The 23,822-nt window shown below is 40.6% G+C and overlaps 1 protein-coding gene across 1 annotated transcript in view; it reads right to left on the bottom strand.

Annotated features, from left to right (window-relative positions):
• Positions 1 to 726: 726 nt before the first annotated feature.
• Positions 727 to 23,822, bottom strand: part of LOC112963865 (WD repeat- and FYVE domain-containing protein 4-like) — a 147,452-nt gene continuing 124,356 nt past the window's right edge. Inside the window, exons 54-61 of the mRNA XM_026061309.1 lie at positions 20,883 to 21,036; positions 19,284 to 19,375; positions 13,391 to 13,603; positions 12,696 to 12,843; positions 11,666 to 11,823; positions 9,695 to 9,853; positions 8,441 to 8,591; positions 727 to 824 (exon numbers count right to left, since the gene is read on the bottom strand). Of these exons, the coding sequence (XP_025917094.1) occupies positions 727 to 824; positions 8,441 to 8,591; positions 9,695 to 9,853; positions 11,666 to 11,823; positions 12,696 to 12,843; positions 13,391 to 13,603; positions 19,284 to 19,375; positions 20,883 to 21,036 (1,173 nt within the window). The remainder of the gene's footprint in view (positions 825 to 8,440; positions 8,592 to 9,694; positions 9,854 to 11,665; positions 11,824 to 12,695; positions 12,844 to 13,390; positions 13,604 to 19,283; positions 19,376 to 20,882; positions 21,037 to 23,822) is intronic.

Here is a 23,822-nt window from a genome sequence, read left to right on the forward strand (position 1 = left end):
ACCAATATTCAAATAACAGGTCAAGATCACAAACCTATACTCCAATAGTAGAGATAAAGATGTGCAGGTTCCAGATATTGCCATGACAAAAGTAGTATGTTTTTACACAAAAAAAAACCCTGGTAGGGTTATACCTTAACCATTATTAGGACTCACTTCTTCAGAGTTACAATTGCAGATAAAATTATATTGCTCCTAGGTATGCTAATATTGCTAAATATACTCTTTGCTAATTCCTCGTGTTGAAGGAAAAGACAAAATAAATCTGTGGTTTAGCAACAGATCTAAGCATAATGCTGTTTTTCCATACTGTGAAAAATTAATAAAGATCTTTCATTCAAAAACAACAACAGCAAAACAATAGTCACATACACACACGTACATAAGCACGCATATCCTTACCAGAACATTCAATATTCCAGTAATGGAGATGTATCTAGAAATTAATAATTTTGATCCCAGATTCTATTCCAGACCTGAAAGAACTTTCTTAATGAAAAACAAAACAAATATGCCTTTATGAGAAGTCAAAGGTTTAAATAATTGGCAATTCTCTCCAAAAAAAACCCCCCAACCCTAAAACCCTTTAAAGAAATAGATGCACTTTCCACACTGATCCAACTCAGGTTAAATATGTCCAGAACTGCTGGTGTTAACCTTTCTTTGGCTCTCAACTAACTTTGAAAATTACTATTTCTTTTTCTGCCTCCTGGATTGCTGGTTTGGCTATAACCCTGACTGAGCACACAGCTTCTGGTCAGTGATTTCTATGTACAGCGATTTCTCTTGAGAACTCTTGTACACAACGCTGCTACGATCTGTTTCTACGGTGAGGGAGGTATGATCATTTAGGTTAAGTCTTTAAAAAATTGCCATGTCTGCGGTACACTTAAACCTCATTTTCCCCAGTTCTCCTTCTCAACTGGATCCTTCTTTCACTCTTAACTCCCAACTTATTCTCTCTTCAAGCCTCAATCAATGTTATGATCCTTCTCATCTCTGCCCTCGGCTCAGAGCAAGTCCTTTTCATCCCTTACTATAGGGCTCGTCGAGTTTCATTCCTTCTGCCAAGGACCTTGTTAAGTCTGGCAGCTTCCTCCTTTGAGCCAACCATGCTGATTGAGCAAGGCTACAGTGGAAGTAACAAAATATTTTCCTTGCCTTTAGGGAGTTCTAGTTTCAAAGGCAGTCAATGTTCATGAGAGTAAACTCTATCTTTAGAGCACTCTTTTTTGTGAAAGTGGGTATTCAAAGGACTGGCAAATCTCAAGGGGTCAAGCTTAAGTAACAGGAATGTGTGTGCTGCAGAGCACATTTGGTTCTGAAAACCAATTTCAGATTGCAAAATCAGCCAAATCACTGGTGCTTTCTGTTTCTAAAGATCTTTAAAACCCTACGCAGAAGTGTTGATGCTTGTACTATTCTGGTATTTATTTGATGACCTGAAAGTATAATGCAAGCCTCAGAGGATTGTACAGGTTTCAGTAGGTTTTTAGTTGAGCAAGTAAGTTTGTGAATCGTGTGCTCATGCTATGCCTGACTCAGGTCAGCACCGTTCACCTTGCGCGTTCATGAGTGTTGAAGTGACTCATTAATTTTGGAAAAGGAAGGAAATAGTGTAAGGCCAGCTTTTTCAGCAGCGGGCAATGCTTGCTGTTTCACTGCATATTTCATACCCATTCATTGCTGAATAGCTCAGTCGCAATCAAAAGCCATTACACTCTTAACAACCTGCTATTAAGTACAGCAACAAAGTATTTCATGAGGACACAGCACTGTCTAAAGTCATGACCAATTTTTATAATGGCAATTAAGATGGGAAGAAGTTAGCAACAATAGCAATGGCTGAATAGAAAAATCAATGAGTGCCTCTCCATTTTTGACAGAATTTTAACAAATAAAGATGAACTTAATCTTACGTAAACTAACCTGTCAGAGAAATGAAAATACATTATTGAACTCTAATGCCTTCACCAAGCCTAGTCTGATTCAACCCCTTGGTATTTTCGAGATGTGCCGGATGATGGATAGATTTTCTCAGCATTTCTGAAGCAGTCTGGAGGCTAGAAACGCTGTGGCCAGCTGCTGCGTTGAGCTTTCGTACGGGTCAGCCTGCAGCGGCCCAGAGTGGTAAGGTGAAGAGGCAGGAATAATGGGAGAGTACAGCTTTGGGTTTGGGTTTTTGGTTTTTTTTTCCATCCATGCATCCCCCGGTCACACAACATGACTTAGTAGTCACAGACCCTTTGAGCTCATGAAAGTTCATGAAGTGTGAAGGAGGAAAGTTAGGAAGCAGTTGAAACTTGTATCCTACCCCTTTTTTTTCAGAAAATACAATGATGTGTATTAAAGACAGAAATATAGATTTTATTATACTGCAGAAGATGAGTATCTGACATATTTCTGTTAGTAGCCATTACGGATGACTACAGACCTGAATTACTACCATTTCCCCTACTGGTCTCCATGCTTCAAAGAAGATGCTTAAAATAGGAAGAATAGTAAGATAAAAGATATTAGAATTAACTGAGGTTCCTGTAACCTGACTTACTAATCCACTCAATTTATGAAAAAGAAAGTTGAGAGATACTCTCTTAAATTAAAACTATCCAGATGAGAAGACTTCTGGTACGGGAGAGCTCTTCAATTTAGAAAACAAAGGCAGCACAATTTCTAATGTCAGTTTTCAGGTGGTGGAGTAAGTCAGCTGTCAGTTAAAAATAATCAGTCATAAGCAGAATGTCTTTCAAAAAAAAAAAATCCTGTAATTCAGCTACGTCTTACAATACAGCTACTTTAGTCAGTGAATTTCCTCCTTCTTTATATGTAGAACTTGGCAACAACATCTCATTAAGGTCTAAAATATCTACGCTCCAGAGACAGCTTTTAAGAAACAATATTCAGGCAAGATATGGTATGCAGTCATAACCTTCTTCAATAACTAGCACTGCAATGTGACAAGTTTTTAATTATTTCAGGTATTGTTTGTAAATTCTCACTATCCAGATACATCTCACTCTTTTGTGAGTACCGATAAATCCTTGGCTTCAAGGATAGCTTGTTACTATCTATTATTTATAAAGTTGTTTCTTCTTGTTAGCTCCTACCAGAATCTGTTGGTTCAGTGTTGGTCTTATTAGGAAGCAATATCTTCACAATAGAAAGTTAATTGTCCGGGTCCAAAAACTCAGTGATGGATTAAAAAAAAAAAAAAAAAAATCACAAACTATTAAGTGTGGCCATGAGTTATCATCAAGTTATTTTAGAATCATACAGTTTTTTCTTTCAACACAAACTAGGAACATTTGTCCTTCATTCATGAATTAGCCTTGTTAGTTATGTAAGCCAACATCTTGGTAACAGCAAGCAAATAAAAAATGGGTCTAAAACATGTATTCAAAACTTGAATTCCATCAAAATTGCCCAGTCTTCTCTCTAAATGCCACTGAGAAACAGTACAAGAGATAACGTCTTAAGTAGGTACCATCAATTAGATGATACTATAATAAAATAAACTGTATCACAATGAAATCTGAACAACCCTTGAGGATGAAGCCTTAACTGAGAAAATGGTGTTGGGAAAGATTTCAGGCAGAAACTAGATGAAACTCTCTCAGTTCTTTCACCTGAAATGAGGCATTGTAAGCCCATTTTAATTTATAGAAAACCAGCTCTTTCTTCCAGCCTCTCCCCCCTCTTCCCTCATCCCCCTGAAACTGGTGAACCACCTGCAAATGGGAGTGCACTTACAGCAGGCCGAACTGGACACACTTCTGACGGCACTAGAGAAAATCCTTGAGGAAAGCGATTCTTTGAGCTCTGCTGCTGTACTGCTTCTGTGAGAAAATGACACCAAGGCATGGATGCAGCTGTTTGAATATTGAGAGAATAATGAATAGATTTTTTTCCATTTGTAAACCACACTGGATCACTGAGAGCAAATAAAACCAAAAAGTGGAAATCTTTTCAGAGCACTGATGTGGCCCCAGAAGATTTTCTTCCCTATATTTGTTGCTTTGGGTTATGTCAGCTTGTTTTATAGCTGCAGTAATTTTAAATGCATTTTCCTCTCTTGTGAGATGCACTCTTTCAACTTTCCTTGAGGGAAGCTTGAGGCACTGATTTATGGTCAGATATGTGTGCACATATCTGACCATAAAACACATTGTACTTTAGTATTTACTGCTAGAAGACAGACAAATCTTCCAGATTCTGTGTCTGTTATATTAGCTCCCTTGCTGTATGCAGGTACCATAACATTTTGTTAAAAAATAAAAAAAGGTTCTGGCTTCATTAAATTATTTCTAAATTTTTGCAAATGTAGCATATCAACCTTTATCAACATAAAAGACAGACTTCTAATGTTATGATTTTACTTGCAAAGGAAACTTAAATTTGGAATTTTCAACCCATCCCTTGAAAAAAGATGGAGACTAGAAGCATTTGACATTTCATCACTTTCCATTAGGGGATTTAAGACAGACAATTTATTTCTCCTTACACTGTGTAGAAATTGGATAATAGTGTTAAAGAGTCAGAAATGTGTAGAAGAAGGAATCATCCATGCAATAAATTCAAAATTTGTTCCTTCTGCAGTTTGGAGTCAAACACAAGATGGGAAGCTGTCTTGGAAAATGAAAACGCTGGCAGCCCGCCCGCCTGGGTGCCGCAGCTCCCAGACCCCGCGAGTTCCCAGCGCCCAGAGAGCAGGCGCAGGAGGACCCCGGGCACATGGGCTCCCGGCTCCACAGGAGCCTGCCAGACCACCAAGGGAGGCAAGGCAAAGTGAGACCGCCAGCACCCTCCCAAGGGGGCTGGTACATACACCAAACACCTACACAACTTGACTCTGCCTACTTTCTGTCCTTGTCAAAATAACGCATCCCCATGCAACGCCACACTGCAACAAGTCAGCATTCACAGAGAATTTCCGATTAGTTCTCCAGATGTTCCTCATATACATCCCCTGGTAGTCCACAGCAAAGGCCACTAAAACTTAGCAGAGCACAGTGTAAGGCATTGGCTTGTAGTGCAAGCCCATCAGAAATATTTTTTGGATTGCAACTGTGTCGATGCAGAAACTTTTGAGCCAAATGTCAGTAAAACCCTGAACTCCACCTTAATTTATACTTGAGGAAGAAAGAACACAAGAGATAGCTTTGCTGAAAGCAGAGTGAAGAGTTTCCCTTTTAAGCAGATGTCTTGCTTCACTGATATTCCTTTTTCTCACAAACAGTGGTACTCACCAAAACATGTCAATTTTGCCCTATCTGTGACAGTTCATAAGAAAAATAGGTGAAAGGAAATCCATCTCATGATTACTCTGCATTTGCTGTGAGAATATGGTTCAGGTGATTGCCATTCTAAATCAGCAGAAGTATAAAGTAAATGATTTTCTTTGAATTCTATTTGTTATTTATTGCATTAACATTTGAATTACTAAGAAATACAGGCTTATTTATGCGACAAGAGTAGAAAGAAAGAAAAATTGTAATGCCTACGGAATTACTAACCCAGTTTTTAAATATACTGAACCCTACATGTACTGTGTACACCAGGCTTGTAACTTTTATAAGTCAATAAAGCAGCATGAGAACTTGAATCTTATTGAAAAAAAGCCTAAAAAAAGGAAAAAAACTCCCACTTTTTGCTTATTAACAAGATCTCAATTATAGTTGAAAGAGCAGCCTTACAAAAACATATGGACAATAGGGGAGAGATTGTCACAGAATCAAGGAAAGAGCACCAAAATCTCATAATAATGTTCTAAAGGAAGAAGGGAGACCCGTCATCAGTCTCTGCCCCTCTGATTACAATAACTAGAGGAAAGAAGTAATGTCAAGAACTTTAAATTCAAAGCCTCTAATACTCCAAAAGTTTTCAGTTCTGTTGTATTCATTTAAAAAGCAATACTGAAAACTTATCTGATGTAAACTGTGCACAAAACATTGCTTTCCCACTGCAACACTGCTTTCCCAAACTAGCCGTAGTTTCTGATTTGACTGCCAATACCAAGAACATTGCAGTTGTTCTGTCTGGCGGCAACAGTCACAGATGACAGTGATGGGAAAAGCTGCTGCTGATGGAGAGACAGATTAAATATTTTCCTTGGTGACCAGAGTCAGTTAGAAACTTGGCACCCGGCCTCAGCAGTACGATTGTGTCCAGAGTGGTACTCGGGTTCAGATTAAGGCTTCCTGCTTGGGAAGCAGGCTCTTTCCAGGCATCCACCCACAGAATATTTGCTCTTTCTTTTGTTCTTGTCACTATTAATGGACATTAGGAAGAAGAAAGAAACGTGAACTACAAGAGACCCAAGAGTTATTAGGGGTTACTGTATAGATAATGGGAGGTATGGTGTAACATGTGATCTTAAGGTCAATCCTACCTATCCATACAGACATAGGCCTATTCCCTAATTCTTCCGAAGCTTATAGGTATTATCAGTGCAAAGAAGAGCATGAAGTTGGACTGAGACTGCATACTTCATGCAGAATGAACATTAGAGCCTGGATTCATACCACCTAACGCTGGGTGTGCACCCAGCTGCCCTAGTGACTTCGTACAATGGGAAACAATTGCGCAAGATTCACCCCTCTCCCCAAGCAGGGAGCCAGGCTGACCGAGCCGCTCACCTAGCTGCTTAAGGTTGGGAGATACGAAAGGGAAGTAAAAAGTCAGGTCTCAAAAGAATGCTAGTTCTGTATTCCTGTATAAAAAAAATCTGTAACAATCACAGCACTGCTGAGAATATAATTAGATAGAAAATGGATTTTTTTAAGCAAATGCCTACTATGCCAACCAGTGGAAGTTAGGCTCAGTGTTAATACCATTGAAATTAATATTTGACCCCTACAGACTCCCTGTCTGGGCAGCCTCTTTCAGATAAAAAATCTTTTTCTGAAGTCCAGTTCTACAATATGCCTTATTTATTACACAATACAAATTATGCCCTTTTCTTTGGGATGGAATAGGATTCAGAATGTCTGAGCTGTTGCATAATTAAGTACCTCACCATTGTGATGCTTTCGATACCTAAAACATTTAATCAAATCTGGAAATCAGGCTGACGTTTATGCAATTATCTGCTTTGTTTAGGCTCTAATACATTAATGAAAACAATTTCTAATATTTTGAACTGTAGCTTCCTCATTCCTTCCAGACTTAACAATACTATAGTGGTTTCTTAACAATAAGGTTGATTGGATTTTATAGAATACTTGATTAAGGTGCATTTTCATTTTATTCAAAATACTCTGTTATTTTACAGGTGTTAACAATGAGTAGTGTAAGAAAAGTTGACCAGTGTGTATCATTTATGCAAGAAACCATAATGTAAGCCATTGCTTGGACTGACACAGAAAGCTTCATTAACAAGATATTTGGGTACTGGCCTTAATAAACAGAAGTTTTTGAATTGTTCATCATCTTTTAAATGAATCTTCAAGAAAAATGTTACCCCTTAAATTCTGGATTGAAGAAAATACCAAGGGAGCCTTTTCAGCTCATTTGAAGTCTGAAGGCTATTGTACCTATTTTTTAAACCTGATAAAAATTCAGGCTGCTGTTTGTTACTAAATTATGTATCTCTGAAGCATAAATGTGTTAGCTTTAGAAAGTTACAAATTAGTGCATTTCCATACAGCTTGGGAGAATATAATTTTAACCATTTTGTTTTGGGTAGGAAAAATATCGTTTGCATTATAACACAGGGGAGCTCTCAGTATACACTGCCAGACAGTTTCCTTAGCAGAAAGATTCTCAGAGTGTTAGCAATAAATTACCTAGTATTAACAGTATTTCACGTAATGTCACGTTTTATTTTATAATATAGAACTTTTTTCATTGAAATGTTAAATATCTCCTTATGAAGACATATGATTTTAATTTAGCTTTTTTTTTTTTTTTTTTTAATTCTATGGACCCAGACTATTGTCTTGCTATAGATCTATTTGATTCTTTCCAACTACAAAACCGTGCATCTGTAGCAGAATATTTCCTACTGATTTATTTAATAGTGACGATTTGGTTACGCTGCCTAAACTGTTCAAGCAGAACTCATGAGTTCTGAAGGTGCCATCAATAAAAGAAATAAGGGCCAACTGTTACTGTAATCAGGGGAATGTTGCCATGGATTTCAATGGCTTTAGGATCTAGACTTATGGCAGGAGATAAGAACCAAACTAATTAAAATGGATGACTTCTATGGAAGAAAATCATTTAAAAAAAAAAAAAAAAAAAAGCACCTCTGCTAGCAAAGAAAGAAGAAAATAACACAGCATGATCTCACACCACTTTGTGGACTTGGGTAATATCAGATTAATCACAGTGGAATACACCAGCAAAGCTGATGCTAGACAGTTAAAAAGAAAGGCATGATACTGTAGATAAAATAGAGCCTCTACAAACAGCTGCCTGAAATTCAGACTGACTCCCTGACCTGAATCATTTTGACGTTCATGAAGATTGCTGCTTAGACTTTTCTCTAGTGCTATTTCTTCCACTTCTGTGTCCATGTCCTGGTTGGGAATACTAAGCAGCAGGATTGAAAGGTCATCAATAAAGATTTTATCTCCTATTTCTTGCTGCTTCTGAAGCAGGAAGCATTATAAACTTCAAAAGAGAGGCTGCTCCAAAGAGTTTCCCTCCCAACTTCAACACCCAAGCAGTTCAGATAAATAAAGTTCTGGATACTTCTCTGGCCTCCCCATAAATATGGAAGTTTTCACATCATTAATGACAAATAAAACAGATTTTTGGCTCAGGGTAAGGAAAGCACTGAAATGTCTCCTGAATATCCCTCTGGAGCAAATGAACAGAACAAGCTTCTAACATTTGGAGACCTTCTTGCTGATCAATTCACCCTTTATAATTTTGCCTAAGAGTAGCATAACACTTTCTGTCTCTTGGTTTGTTAGGAAGGAGGAGTCACATGCTGCCTTACCTTTCAGACCTGGGACAGGAGTATTTCAACTTTAATTGTAAAGCTGAGAACTCACAATAGAACCAGACAAATCCTGCATGCAACTTCACTTTTGCAAATGAAACCACATTTATAAGGCTATACAATGACTATAGATGAACCTCAAATCAACAAACACTGAAGGACATTGAACAGTCTGGACATGAGCCATACCATTTCTATTGGGTCCACCTCTACACCTCATGGAGTAACAAATAAACCTTTTAGGTTCTGCATTCAGGTTGGGAGAAAAGTATCAAGAAGTCCAACCACCCGGCTGACCCTTCTCCATCAGCTAAGTACCAGTCTGGGAACCTAAGCAGAATGGCATTTTGCAGGGTGTTCTGAAGATCTTGCTCACTACTGTAGCAGCATAAAAAAACCTGGAGCCATCTCCAGTTGACACTGGGTTTTGAAAATAACCCAAAGCTTGGCTGCATTGCAAGTGGGGGTAACAGCCTTATCTTCAGTGCTTGATCAAACGATCATGATAAACTATGGAAATGCTACCAGAGTGAGAAAAAGCAAGCAGAACACAAACTATAAGCCATAAGTATAAGGCATACTATCAGCTCCTGACCTGATAACAGGTTGTCACCAGTATGACTCCCATCTCTATCATCTTTTCCTGCCCTTTTGAATCATCTTAACATTACCTCTGCCATTCATCTGAGAGAAAGAAATCCTCTGGTTTTCATTAAGTTTCTATAGCAAAAAAGCCATAGTACTCACCTGTCTCAAGTTTAGACGTTTCACTTTGTCCTTGACCAAAGAAAGTTCCCAGACGCACACAACAGAGCTTGTTCCAGATGTGATTATGGTAGTTGCTGAAGGACATACAGCACAGAGGCACTTTCCCCAGTCTGCCATACACTCAAATGTAGTCATATTCTGTACAAGAAAGCAACTTGCAGTCAGATGCTCATCAGATGATACCATGCATTTATTTATACCAAATAGCAGATTTAGTTTTCAGAACTGCATCCCCATTTCTTCATGGCCAGGAAAGATAAACTCATCTTATCCAGGCTTTTTATGCTCACAGCACAACCTCATCGGATGCACATACACACACTATGGTGGCATGCAGCTGGACCATCCTCCAGGGCCCAAAGAGGGAGGATGAGTTGAAGTCAGCATCTTAGATTATGTCTTAGGAGACCTGAGCTCTGACCCCTCTCCTGCTACAAACTTCCTGCCTAACTTCAGGCAAGTTCATGCTGCCATCATACAGTAACAGTATGCAAACATTCAATGTAAACTAAAAAGAAACAGCTCAGGGACTGACTGCACTTTACTGTGCATGAAGAAGTCTGTCTCAGGCTCAGCTGCCCTCCTCTCACTTGTATTGAAAAGCCAAAAGCCACAGCACTAAATTCCATTCTGTACAAATTGCTCTGTTAGCAGCATCCAGCCTGGCCTAAACCAACCTCCAGCTGATTACACATTGCTGCAATCACAGCACCAACATCCCGCCACTCACGTTCTGCATCAGCTCCCTACCACAAAATGGGGACAACAGGATGGCGTTAGGGATTGTGATGGGCCTGGATGCCACAGTGACAAAAACTATAAAACAGACAGAACAATCCGCTACCAACTTGCAACGACTGCAAAAATTTCTTTTAAGTTCAAGTCCAAAGTCCAGAGGCTACTACTGTTGGCACCAGAGGGGCTCAGGTCAGACTCTCGCTATTGTTTATAGTGACTGTATATTCACACAAGAGGCTCAGTGACACCCTGAGTTTTCCGTGTTATCTTATGGTACAATACCTTACGGTACTTAGATCTTTGGACCAAAAAAAAAACAAACCCCATCTCTAGAAGCTCCTCTCCTCTTGGTCATCCAGAAGAGGCAAAGCAAGTAATTTACAGCTGTGGCAGCATCTATAAATTGCTGAGTAATCATTTTAATCTATGATTTTGAAATCAATGGGGAAACTCTAAATGACTTTAAAGGGAGCAGAAGTATACTACATCTCACGGCTTTTTCAAATCCAGAGACTGTGGGTATGTCTGTAAAACACAATGATGAGGCATACATAGATACCCAAGCCTATTTCTTCATGAATGATGTGTTCTGCCATTTCTGGTACCCAAGCTAACCCAGGTGTCTTTGCATGTCATAACACTGTGCCAAACACATCCAAAATCAGTATGTTTGTGGTAGAGAAAGAAACTGAATCTGCCAAGTGTCCTAACCAGCAGCATGGCAATATAGAATGTTGATTTCTTACAGCAAAGTAAAAAGAGAATTAACTTTCTAGAACAGGATACATTACTATGCTGAGTGAATGCACTGGGCTAAGCTTGGGAGCCAGAGGGGAATCGACAGATGGCCCTATCTTAACTCCAGTAGAAAGTTCTGCGCAATGAAATTTTTAATCAGGGGTCAGAAGACCTTGCACTGTCATTATATCCTATGAAAGGAGGTTTCTCCTTCATTGTCACAGACAACACAGTCACTGAAGGAAAATCTGGGATCAGTTAGAGGGGAAATGCCACATTTTCAGGAGAGATGAATGATCTTTGCTCTGTTGGGATATCCAGCTTGATATTCCTCAAGAAGCCTGACTGTAAAAGTTCTGTACAGAATCCACTGAATATCAGGTCCCCCACAGCCTCTGAAGTTGGTGCCCAAACCAGCCAAAGAACCACAACGTACCAGCCATTTCTGGAACGCTTAGTCTTTTTCTTATTTACCTTCTCAGATCCATAGTTGCCAAAGCAGCAGGTGAAGTCTTCAAATCCCCAACAGAATGTTTTGTTCCAAAGAGGAGGAATCAAAACTTTGTTTTTCTCAACAGCCAGAACGCCTTTCTCGGTATGAACAATGTGCCCAATGGCTCCCTTGGGAGAATCTGATGAGAAAGAGAATATATTTCATTCTGTTGTTTCTACAGCACTAACAGCAACTTTCCCCCTTAGGTATCCTGTGCATGAGGCTGGCAAGACCCACACCTGGGCTCAGGACTGTGGCCAGGCCCACAGACAGAAGCCACCCTGCAAGTGAGATTCCAGATGGAATAGTGGAAACTCCTGTCTCCAATGGACCACATAAATCCATGCAGTGGGAGTGACCCAATCCAGAGAAAGGGATTTAACAGTGGTGTCATTAAGCTCCCTTTCATGGGCAGACTGCCTTACGCCCTGAATTGCAAAGCATGCAGGGCACGTCAACAACAGTCTCTCTGCAGTAGGGCTATGGGAGAAAGATGTGTGATACAAAGAACACCACCAGGGGATCAAAATGTAGACATACTGCGATTTTCCAGGTTTCTTCAGGTTAAGAAAAGTAGCAGACTATGAAAAAGATGGAAAGAGAAAACACTTGGAGATCAGGCAACAGGGGGAAAGAGAGACTATTTATTTTGCTGCTGAATATAAAGAAAGAACATGAAGGGAAAATGGGGAGCTTTATGTGTTAATTTGACATATTTAGAATTTAGAAGATTCAGCATCTTGTAAAAAAAAATTTCTGTTCTGAACTCTACACGAGAAGTTTCAAGATTTCTCATGCATATTTTCGTGTTTTCAATGCCATCTTACAATACACATACACAAATAACAATTGGCAGAAGGGATCTTGATGGTACCAATCCACATTACAATAAAGGTGTATGACTGTTTTTGTGCTCTTAAAAATCCAGATTTGGGACTCTGGTCAAAACAGATTTTGGTTAAAAAGTCTACACTTATTTGCTCAGAAAAGGAAGTACAGCCCTTGCAGCACCTTTGATTGCAACCGGCGAGAGCTTCAGGTTCTGCAGGCTGCTGAGGAATGGAGGAAGGATTCCACTTGAGTGAAGGGACAGCACAGCCTCTTTTCCCAGTGAACTTTTTCCCTGGGCATTCCTGGATGGATGTGGTTTAGTGAAGAGCTAGAACAAAGGCATGGCATTGAAAAATACATCTCAACCTGCCAGACTTTGCAGAAGAAACATCTATTTAAACACTTAATCAGAGACTCAGGACTGTCATACATGAAACTCTTAATTAAAATAAAATCATCTTACACATTTCACTACGTTCTTACTAAACTATTTCCCTTCTTCACAGAGATAGGAAAGTAATCCCAGTGATTCAGTGGAAAAGTATAGGTGAGACTTTAAACTGCCTTTATTTGACTGTACTTAGTCCCAGCCTGGTGGTTACTCAGGTGACTGTACTGAAGAAGCAGAACCCAGATCTGATACTGCTGCTGTTATGATATACAGCAAGAATAGCATGATTAGAGTATGGAGTCACGCACATGGGTATGGATGTACACTGATGTAGTATACAATCTGGAGGAGTCTATGGCCCAACTTTCAGTAGATTCAAATCAGAGAAACAGTCTCTCTTCTCTTGCTTTCCAGCTGAAACACTACCAGATCAAAATAAATTGTGCTCTCTGCTTTTCCTCCTAGACTCATGATAAAGTGGTACCTGCTTTGGTATCTGTCCAAAGTTGCTGATAAAACCCAAGATAGTGCTCTTAATCAGAGGATCTTTGATGTTGTTGAGGTCCATCTTGTCTCCGTAGAAGTAAGGGTGGTAGGTGTTAACTGCCTCCACTGCAGCTGAGCCATGTTGCTTGTGGCCAAAAATCAGATCTATCCAGCGATGGAGGTGGGCACTGACAAAGTCACTTTCCAGTGCCTGAAACCAAACCAAGTTAATTCAGTAGTGTGTGTCCATTACAGATGCATCATCACCCTCCATTCCCTGCTGAAGGCTTAAATTCTCTGCAGTGCTCTCAGTAAGTGAATCCTCATGCTTTCAACTCCTCCAGCATCATCATTCACAGCAAATCCTCACAAAATATGACCAAAGAGATTAAGGGTGGATCTCCACAGGAAAAGAAAGGACAGAGTGTAGCATGCCTGACTTATCAGACACCAGTAACAATATCCCCAGACACAACACAAGTCTCACCAGGTTCTAGTAAGCAGAATACAAACACTATCCAGATCCTGGCACATCCTCAGTTTTCCAATGCACATCGAAACTTGTGCTACCATGTGTTCAACAATACTGCTATTGACACAAGATGGGTTAAATGCGCAAAACATTTGCTAGCATTTGATACCACCACTTTGGTCTATAGACAAACCACAGGTGAATTAAGGTATTAGTTTATTTGTAGAAGTCTGCCTTAGTCATGGACCACACTAAGTGGCAGATTTCATTTGAGAAGACACATATAAGTATACACAGGAAAGGCAGATGACTGACAGAGAGGCTTTATATTGGCTCTGAAGGGTATGGCAGGAGAAGGTATATGTTATGAACGGGCAAAGGATAGTGTACCGCTTGTAGTGAAATGGCTAGGGGTGCTGCAACTCAAGAAAAGCAGTGCATAATGGAGTCTTGCAATAGCAGTGTTGGGGTGTAACACAACAGCTGTACAACAGAAGCTTCAAGACTACTTGGGTTTGATCAACAAACATGTTTTACAACTCTCACAAGGCTCAGGCAGAGAGAGTTGAAGCACCCGATTTCCTCATCCTGAAAAAGCTCAGGGTCCCATCTGAACTTTTCTCCCAGGATGAAAAATGGCTAACTTTGCTTGAGTAGATCTGCTACCCACACTCACAGGCATGTGAATTAATGGAATCAGAACAAACAATTATTACTGGAGAAGACCAGAGGGAAATGCTAGAAGGGAATATACCTAGCCTAATGTGGGCTCCCTAGAACACAGCATAGTCAGAGCAGAAAACTAGGCTTGAAAGACAAGTATGTTCATGGGCAGTACATATAAGTTGAGTTGGACCTTTGCCCACCTCCAGGTTAGTCAGCCTTATCCATGAGGCTTCAGGAAGTGCTACTGCCCCAGCATCACCATCCACAAATCTTTGGGCATTCCCAAAGGGCCTTGCCCAATGATTCAATCAGCAGTGCTAAGCATTATTAAAAATACTTGTCTATCTCCAAATGATTTGATTCTGCAGTGCTCCCTGATGCTCAGTTAAAGGTCTCCCAGACAGAGCATCCCACCCAAAGCACAGTGGAAATAAACAAGCTAATGGGAACCAGAAGAATGGCTCATTTCACAGAGCAGACACTTAGCCCAGTGCAGCGGGTTTAAATGACCCTGCCCACAGCTATAATGATCATAGGGCAGCTCAGAGAACAAGCATGGCACATAATCTGTCCCCTGCAAACAGCAAGAAAACACTTATGACCAGACTCAGAACTCATCCTCATTAATAAAAGCTGTTAGTGCATGAATTACAAACTGTAAATTTTGCCTGGCACCACTTCCAGAGCAAAACAAAGCAACCAATGGACTGAGGTGCAATTGGGTAACCACTCAATATTTCACTGAACACTGTGACATTAGGAAGCCCAGCCACAGTGGGGAGAACTTGCGGCCAAAGGAGGGAGTAAGAAAATTACACAGATAAGATACCTAATTTATTAAACATGAAACAGAGAACTAATCACAGTTTTATTTCACAAACAATTCTTTCCTCTCAGATTCTTTAAAGCAATAGCCAGGCTTCATGACAGTGATTACCTGGATTTGTTTTAATTGTCCAGACTCTCTGTAAAGCCTCATAAAAAGGACCATGATACCAGTAACAAGTTCATCCAATGTTGCAGGTGATTTTAGAGGAGACAGAAACCCTCCTATTGCGTTTAAGATCTCTAAGTCTTCAGGGCTGGGATGAAACTTCCCTAGGTCAGCTGATCAACTTACTTTCCACAGCAAGATTTCTTGCACCCTCCTGTGTAACACATGGCACTAGCTACTGTTGGAGAGAGAATACTGGACTGAATGTACTTGAGGTCTGATTGGGTCTGGCTAATCACTAAGAACATGAGTCTAGAAACATGGTTTTCCATTTGTTTAACTGCTCCTATTTGAGATTTGAATTAATTTGTACAAGTCTTCCTGCTTTATTAGCTGTGCCCGTACTATCAAACAGTGCAGCTCAGTGGAAGCAGGTCTGCAGATCAAAACAGTGGTACAGAGGACCCAGTATCCACACTATGTGCACCTTGGGGGATTTTACGTCAGAATAGCTCTAGTCTGCTTCTACTGGCTAAAGTGCCTTAGGTGCACACCTGGAGTGCAGATTTTGGTTTAGTTTTGTCCAAGAAAGAAACAGAGTAGTTAAATAGAACAGTTCATACAAATTGAGATCATTCTCCAATGGGAGCAAAACCGTGCTCATCAGGGATGACTGGGAGATTCGTTTCAAAAGCGCACCCTGCTCCAAACTACAAGGCTAATGCAGATGTGCCATTTTATCTAAATGCATAGGGTGCACAACACTACAAACACTTTAAGCACGGCTCAGTCCTTTACTCCAAACAAGCCACAATATACAAGAAAGCATGTCTTCCTACACTTTTCTTTAACAAACATCACTGTAAAATTGCAACAGCTCTCAGCCACCCACAGATTTCTTTCTGCAGCACCTCAGTAAGGGGAGGATGGTGTTATCATCCCCATGTATGGGAAACTAGAAGAAAGAGACTAAGCACCTTGGAAGGTCACAGAGAGAGCCTGAGAAAAAGCAGAGAATGGAGCCAGACAGCCCCGAAACCTACATGCTTTCTTTGCAAGCACTAAGGAATGCCAGGGAACTGTTACATATTTGACCGCAGTGGTCAAAACCTACTTCCAGCGAGTAGCACTGAGTTGCTGCCCTGCAAGGGAGGCACTCCCTAGCTCAGCTCTTCGTTTTAACATTGTACTTGCCAGCCAGCCTGCAGTGCAGGCAACACTTCAACAAGGATCTCCTCCATCCCCATAGATGTACTGTTACATGGTGACAGGCACTGACCAAGACTCAGGTCTCTCTTCCCTTCCAGCCCCATTCAGCGCAACTAGAGCTCCGAGCCTTTGAATCACTTCTTAAGAACCTCCAGAGGTGCCTGACTCAGTAATACCTCTTATTGTGCACACATAGGAACTTAGGCAGCCTGAACAATGTCTCTGCATTTCAGCTCTCCGTCTGGCAAAAAAATTGTCTCCTTTATTCACCCCCTTAGGCTCGTAGATTGCCAACAGGCAAGCGACAGGTTTTTTCTGCCTGTTAGCACTGACTGAAAACTGGAAGTTACGTTCTGGGGAAAATTCAGATTTTGAATTGTGTTTTCTTTCCAAATCACTACAAAAAGCCCACCTCTCAAAATTTCTCATGCATTAACATTCAGAAAAATTAAATTTTAAGTTTGGAAAAATTACATCATTTTATTGATAATGAAAACTATACACTACACAGTATTAACTATAATAGCTGCATCACGAAAATAAAACATTTTAAATTCAGCCTGTAATCCAACATGAATGTTGTAACGAAAAGGTCACTCGGAAATGCTTTGATAACAAAGATAGAAAGTTGAAGTGATCTACTGAAAGATTTTCTTGATGCTACTGATACACTCCCATTTCAACCAGACTAATTTTCCAGAGAAAACTGCTCCATATGTTTTTTTTCCCCCACCAGATCTACTTACTGTGTGCTTGTCTGCCTAGTAACACAAGGCTGTGATCTAAGTTACACATCTAACTGAAACTGAAATACAAGTTAAAACAAAGACCAAGAAGATTGATGTAGCTTCTGAAAAGGGACTGATCAGTTACTGAATATGCTGTAAATTAAATGTACTGGCTTAGGTTACTAAATGGTGTGACAGCACACCACTGAGTCAAGTTACTAGGCATGGAGACACATGAGACTTACTAATAATAGCAAGTTGCTATTCTCCACACCGCATATCTCGGAATATCATTAATTCACAAGCTTTTGTGTATTGAGGCTACAGACCGGACTCTGAGAAAACTAGTGGTTGGTGACTACTTTCAATCATATTTTTAAAATGACTGAAAGGATTATTTTTAAAAAAGTATATACAAAAGTTATCCATTTCATTTTTAACTTAAAGCAGGTAAGAGTAGCAAGGTAGAAATTTAACTTCTTTTATACAGTATTTAGCACTTACTGTTCTGACACAGCCTTAAAATGAAGCGTTCAGGTCATGAGTTCACAATAGAGACTAAAGACTCGCAATGAAAACAAAAATGAAATACCCTCATTATGTGCTCAACAAAGAAACAAAGGCAAGAGGACTGCACAAAGAAAAGCACAGGCTCAGATCATGCCTGTGTTTACTCCCAGAAGTAACCTGAGCACATGTGAATGAACCCACCGAGTTCAACAGGCTCACTCTTACAATCAGTGTTATCCACAAGCCGAAGTGTATGGAGAATCAGAAACAGGCAGAGAGGTCATAATGAAGGTCAGAGACAGTATTTAGGAACCAGCAGTTGGAGAGAGCAACTGAGGAGAGGTTTATTTGCAGACACCGAAACAGAGAAGATAGCTGTAAACACAGGATTGAATGCAATCACCTACAGAAAGATTACAGAGAGTGAGACTTGAACCTCCAAAGGCAGGGCCCTACATGGCATAGTGGAGGTGAGCAGAAGAACCCACTGAGGAAGAAACTGAAGGTACAAGTGACAAACCAGGAGGATGCAATGCCTTGAAAATCATGGGCTATTTGCTTAGTCCCACCAATGCTAATATAGATAATCAACCCACAGCCCTGCACATGACAACAATCTCGCAAATACTGATTGACTTCCTCTGCCGTAAGACATTAGATGAAACAATGTTACTTTCAACAAGGGCACTGCAGTACAACCAATCTCCTTATTAGCTCTAACAAAAACAGAGATCTGCACCAAGATGATCAGCTGAAAAATCTGCATTTAACCCAACAAACTTCATAGGGAGTTGCCTTTGCACCCATTACCAGGTAGTTTCATCTTTGCCAGGTGACTTCTTACAGAAGTAAGACCTTCTTATTATTAATAGACAGCACTAATTGTAGTAGACCCCTGGACCTTAAAGCTACTTGCTTTCAGATTGCCAAGGATGACTTCATGAAAGGCAGCAAATCACATTGGATTTTATCGCCCAAAACAACCTCCCCCCTAATTTTACTCCTGGCATGACTCAGAGATGGAGGTAGATAGTTTAAACGAACAGGCAGCTGGCTGGTGATAACATGGAACCATATACATGTAAACACTGTGTGCACCCATGTGTGTTACGTTCACATGCACTTACAGGCTGAGATATATCCATGCTGCAGAGCTAGATACAAATTTCACCCAATTTGGAAAGTTGGTCTTGATTTGGGATAAACTGTTCTGCAGACAGGTAGATATGCGAAGTTCAGAACTTGACATGAACTCTGCAAAGGCAGGATGCATTTGAATCTAACATTTTGGTTTGTGCCCCAGGCCTTAAGGATTTCATTTTCAGTGGGACCCAAGATCATCACTGTGTCACAAAACTTGATACTCACTGACCTGTCTATGCAGGTGAATGAATTGATGGGGATCCCCATCTGCCCAAGGGGGGAGCTGCACATCTCCCAGCACTGTTCCATCCTGCATGCAGCCTGCAGGAATTATAACAGGAAAATTAGAAAAAAGAATCACACACATTGCACATGAGAACAACTTATCCAAAACAGTGAAGTCAAAGGAAATTCAGGTGATTTCCACAGAGGCAATTTTAAGTTCTACATGGAATACAGTGTCATAAAATACTGCAGAAGCAATTTCTCCTGGGATTTCTGATCTATTAATAAATCACTGAGAGGATGTTCTAGCAACTGTCATTAATACAGCAAAGAAATATGCATGCCCTCAGCACAAACCATTTTAGCCCCAACTGCAAACTCAGACAAGACAAACCTGTTGGCACAACTTTCTTTTATACATGATCCCATGGGCTTAACTGCCAGATATTGCTGCTAAAGCAGCATCTCGGAAGTACAGCGCTCTCAAGTCCTTTGCAATTTGATTCATTTCTGAAGGTAAGCATATGTTTCTAAATCAGGGCACAGTGTAACAAGCCTGGACAAATTCAAATCTAAACTGAGGCTCAGGTCTGGACATCAGGTGTCCTTACAGCGTAGCAGTGAGATAACTGCTCCTGTCTTTGTCTATTAGAAAATCTTCCTGTATATTTGCTCTCTATCTGTGACTTTCTGATGACTCTTATTTCCTTCTGCTTGTTTCCATTCAGGTTGGTCTCTGGATCTTGATTTCAGCCAGGCTCTGCTACTTGGCCTCCTCTCAAGATAAAACTATCCTACATCTTTACTATCTTTTAACAATCTTTTAACAACATTTTCCTATTCTGCCCTTTCCTTAGTGTAGGTCTCAATTCACTGAGATTTTAAATACAAATGATTTATAGCAAGACCTCAACACCACTGGTTAAGCTGCCTTTGGTGTCACTGATTTAGGATGACTGTTTAGATATTTGTCCTCTACCTTAATCATTAACCCACCAGTGTCCATTGGAATACAAAGCTTTGTATTGCAAATGATGTGGGTTGCCTGTAAAGTGAAGTGCTGTCCACAGTCAGGGCTGGAACACTGTGCTGCCTATTTCTGAATACTGATTTGTCTAGGTTCTCTCTAACTGTCCATCAATAATGCAGAAAGGGTCTAGAGGCAGTGTACATTCAGAAGGGTTTCGGATACTGCTTGAGGCCAGGGACTACAGATCAAGTGCATGAGAACACATGCAGAACTTTTCAAGGTGACAGTGAGGACAGATTTGGCAACTTTAACCACCAGAACAGCCAAATTTAAGACAACCTTTCATCAATATGCTTTTGTCTGATAAAATGTGCATTTCCTGTACACAGTAAATAACAGGAATTACAAGCCCTTCTGAGCCTGCAAACACACCGTTTATTGCATGCACCGTTTGGTTACCAGAAGCTTTTATTCTTGAAGCCTTCTGTTAATAGGAATTAACCTTACATCATTAAAGAGCCTCATCAGTCAGCACAGTCTGGGGACCAGTTCCCAACCTGAGATTTGGATCTTTTCTCTTGGCAGCATGCTGGGGAGGGGAAGGGGAGCACTCAAGTCCCTTCTAGCACTTACCAAGTTCAAAGTGATTGGCATTGGTTAGGAACTCTGGCAAGTAGAAGAATTCAGGGATGAGTTCCCTGACATCACTCATGTTGTCTCTTGACGCTGAGTCCCACGTGCTCTTGACACTGTGAAACATCCTGTCTGCAACATCAAAGCTCCCACCCTGTGACATGGAGACAGACAGTCAAGCAGGCTACAGTGTGAATATTCTCTTAAATACCCAGCAGATGCAGAGTCTTGCTAATTTTGTAATATTAACCTCACCACATGTTTGACTAGATGATTATCTCAAGATCTGACTCAGATCTATTTACTGTGACCCTGTATCAGGTGCTGTCTCAGTGCTGACTTGTAGATACTCAAGAAGAGAGTGCCATAAGGCCTGGAGACCTTGTCTAGCTTGTAATAACACAGAGGCAAGCAGAAACAATCCAGGGCAGCTTGGGAATATCAGAGTATCCAATTTTAATGCTTCTAGAGGTAAATTGTTCCTTTCATCCCGAAGTGCTTTGTAAGCAGAGGACACAGTCTTGGTGTATTTACTTCAGCTATGACTCAGACAAATAGTTGTGTACAATCTTATGTGCAATCCTCTGGAAAAAAAAAAAGCCTTTGGGAAAGTGGGATACCACTGAAATAACATTAATTGGATTCAGGCAAGCAGCTTGGGCCCAGTGAGCAGATGCCAGCCAGGACTATTCAATCCTCACGGGGAGGAAGGAAAACACAAAGAGGGAGAAAAAGGAAAGGATGTCTGAGCTCAAAGCTGAATTGGTATAGAAGCAAGGAGAAAAACTGCCTCAAGCACAGTCCTGAGAGCATTTAAACCTGTTTTAATTTCATGAGACTCAAGCACTAGCTAATAGTGACCTTCCTAGACTAGGACATTGTTCTGAATCAAAGCCTTAACTGGAAGAAGAAATAAAAAAATCACCAACTTAATGAAGAGTATACCTCAGATTGGAACCATATTTCCTATAGGATTTTCAGCAGGATCTCAGATACTATATGCATTTGTGAAAATCCCACATTCACATTTATATAGGGATATGCACATCAAGCACCAACACATTTACTTTAGCATTAAATTACTATAATAACAGAAATAACTAAATAGACGATCAGTTTTTGGAGATCTACTTCAGCCTGAACAAGCTGACTCAGAAGAAAACTGCCTTAATTGTGCAAAGTGACATAATCAAACTGTTTCTCAACATCTAGCTCAGGTACTGGCAGCAGTATTGCTGCCCAATGGCAGCATGCTCCCAGGCTAATGTATGTATTTCTCAGTGGTGTTAGTTAACTTGGATTATATGCCATGGGATACAACACTACAGCCCACTGCCAGGGCCCAAGAGAGATTGTCAGAGATAGTGCAATTATCTTTAAACAGTTCTGCAGTGCAGTATAAATATATGCATGGTTGCTCATCTTCAATCATGCAATCCTCAAAGTTGCTTCATTAGGTAAGAACAGGCCAGTGAGATGGCAGAACAGAGCCAGCAGAACCCAGGGGTGGTGCAAGAATGACTCTGTTAATGAATATGAGGTTCTCAGGTACTACAGAAAGGAAGGCCATACAGGTATGTGTGAAGATAGAAGGGCTTTATTTCTGCTTTGATGTTTTCCTGCCCAGTTACACAAAATGCACAAGGCTTCTGGGCCTGTGAGCCCTATGCCCACCAGTAAATGACAATCAGAGTTCTTGTCACAGGCAAAACAGGAACACTGGAGCAACCAGCTGCTCCGATACAGCTGTTTTACACCAAGTCTGCTAGGTTAAACCTCACAACAGGCCCTTGAACTTTCTTATCAGAAGAGGCTGGAAAACAGCCTACACTGGTAGGAAGAGAAGTTGCTAGACAGAAATGAATGCATCATGCCTACTCCCTTGGCTAGTCAGACCACTCCTAAATGAAAAGCTGTGAGTTAGGCTTCATGCACTTGAGAGATGGGTAGATTTTATTTCATAAGAAAGCATCCTCCCCAGCTGGATTTAAGTGTGAGAGTTCAAAGACTACAGAAGACTAGAGGTGACCTGAGCATGTACAGAAAAAAAAGAAAGCTAAGTTTCAGATGACAAAAATCTTTGGGGATAGAATCTAATAAAGGATTAAATTCCCCAACTTCTACGTTCTTACACACAGTCTGCTTGCTGTGTGTTGGCACCTATGGGCAATAGTCCAAACAAGGACCCATTTGCAATCAGGTTCTGTTTGTGGCTGACCTCCTGGGAAAACCTGACAGCCTTTGGTTACTTTTCTTTCTGCCTTTGGACTGTTGCACATGCCAGGCTAGGAGAACACTGCTCTTCTGTACAATGACAGATGAAGCTTTGACTTTCAATCTATTAAATACAAAAATAACAGCTAAGCATCCTCACTCCACAAGAATGGTATCCCACTCCCAGGGATCAGGCGAACTCTGGGCAGTAGCTCCTACATTGGTTTCTGACTGCAAGCACCGCTCCCCATATGAAATCCAATACCTGCACACTTATGATGCAACTCCTTTGGATCTACAACCTCCACTATGCCCGAGAACTGCAGGTCAAGAAATAACTGACCTTTTGCCATATCTGTTGGTAGGGAGAAATTACACTCATAGATAAGGAAGCACAATGCAGAAGTCAATAAACCTTAGGTTCTGAAGCCTTAGTTCCCCGCCTGACTTTTAAGATAGACTCCCAATAAAATCCAGCACATCTTCCAGATGGAAAGACCCCACTGCATTTTTCTTCCAAGGTGAATTCTGACCAGGCTTTTGGTCCAGGGTACTTTCTACTATACTTGCTTGTGTTTTCTGTCCTTCTTCCCTATTCCACTGACAATTGTGGAGCCTTTCCACACCCACTGAAGGGACTATGAGTGAAAAAGTGGCTAAAATCACATGAGTAAGCCTAGCTGGAGTTAATCTGATGCACAAGGTCATCTTGCTCTTGATCATTAT

The sequence above is a fragment of the Apteryx rowi genome, unplaced genomic scaffold (assembly GCF_003343035.1).
Source record: "Apteryx rowi isolate R43461 unplaced genomic scaffold, aptRow1 scaffold_18, whole genome shotgun sequence".
NCBI lineage: Eukaryota > Metazoa > Chordata > Aves > Apterygiformes > Apterygidae > Apteryx > Apteryx rowi.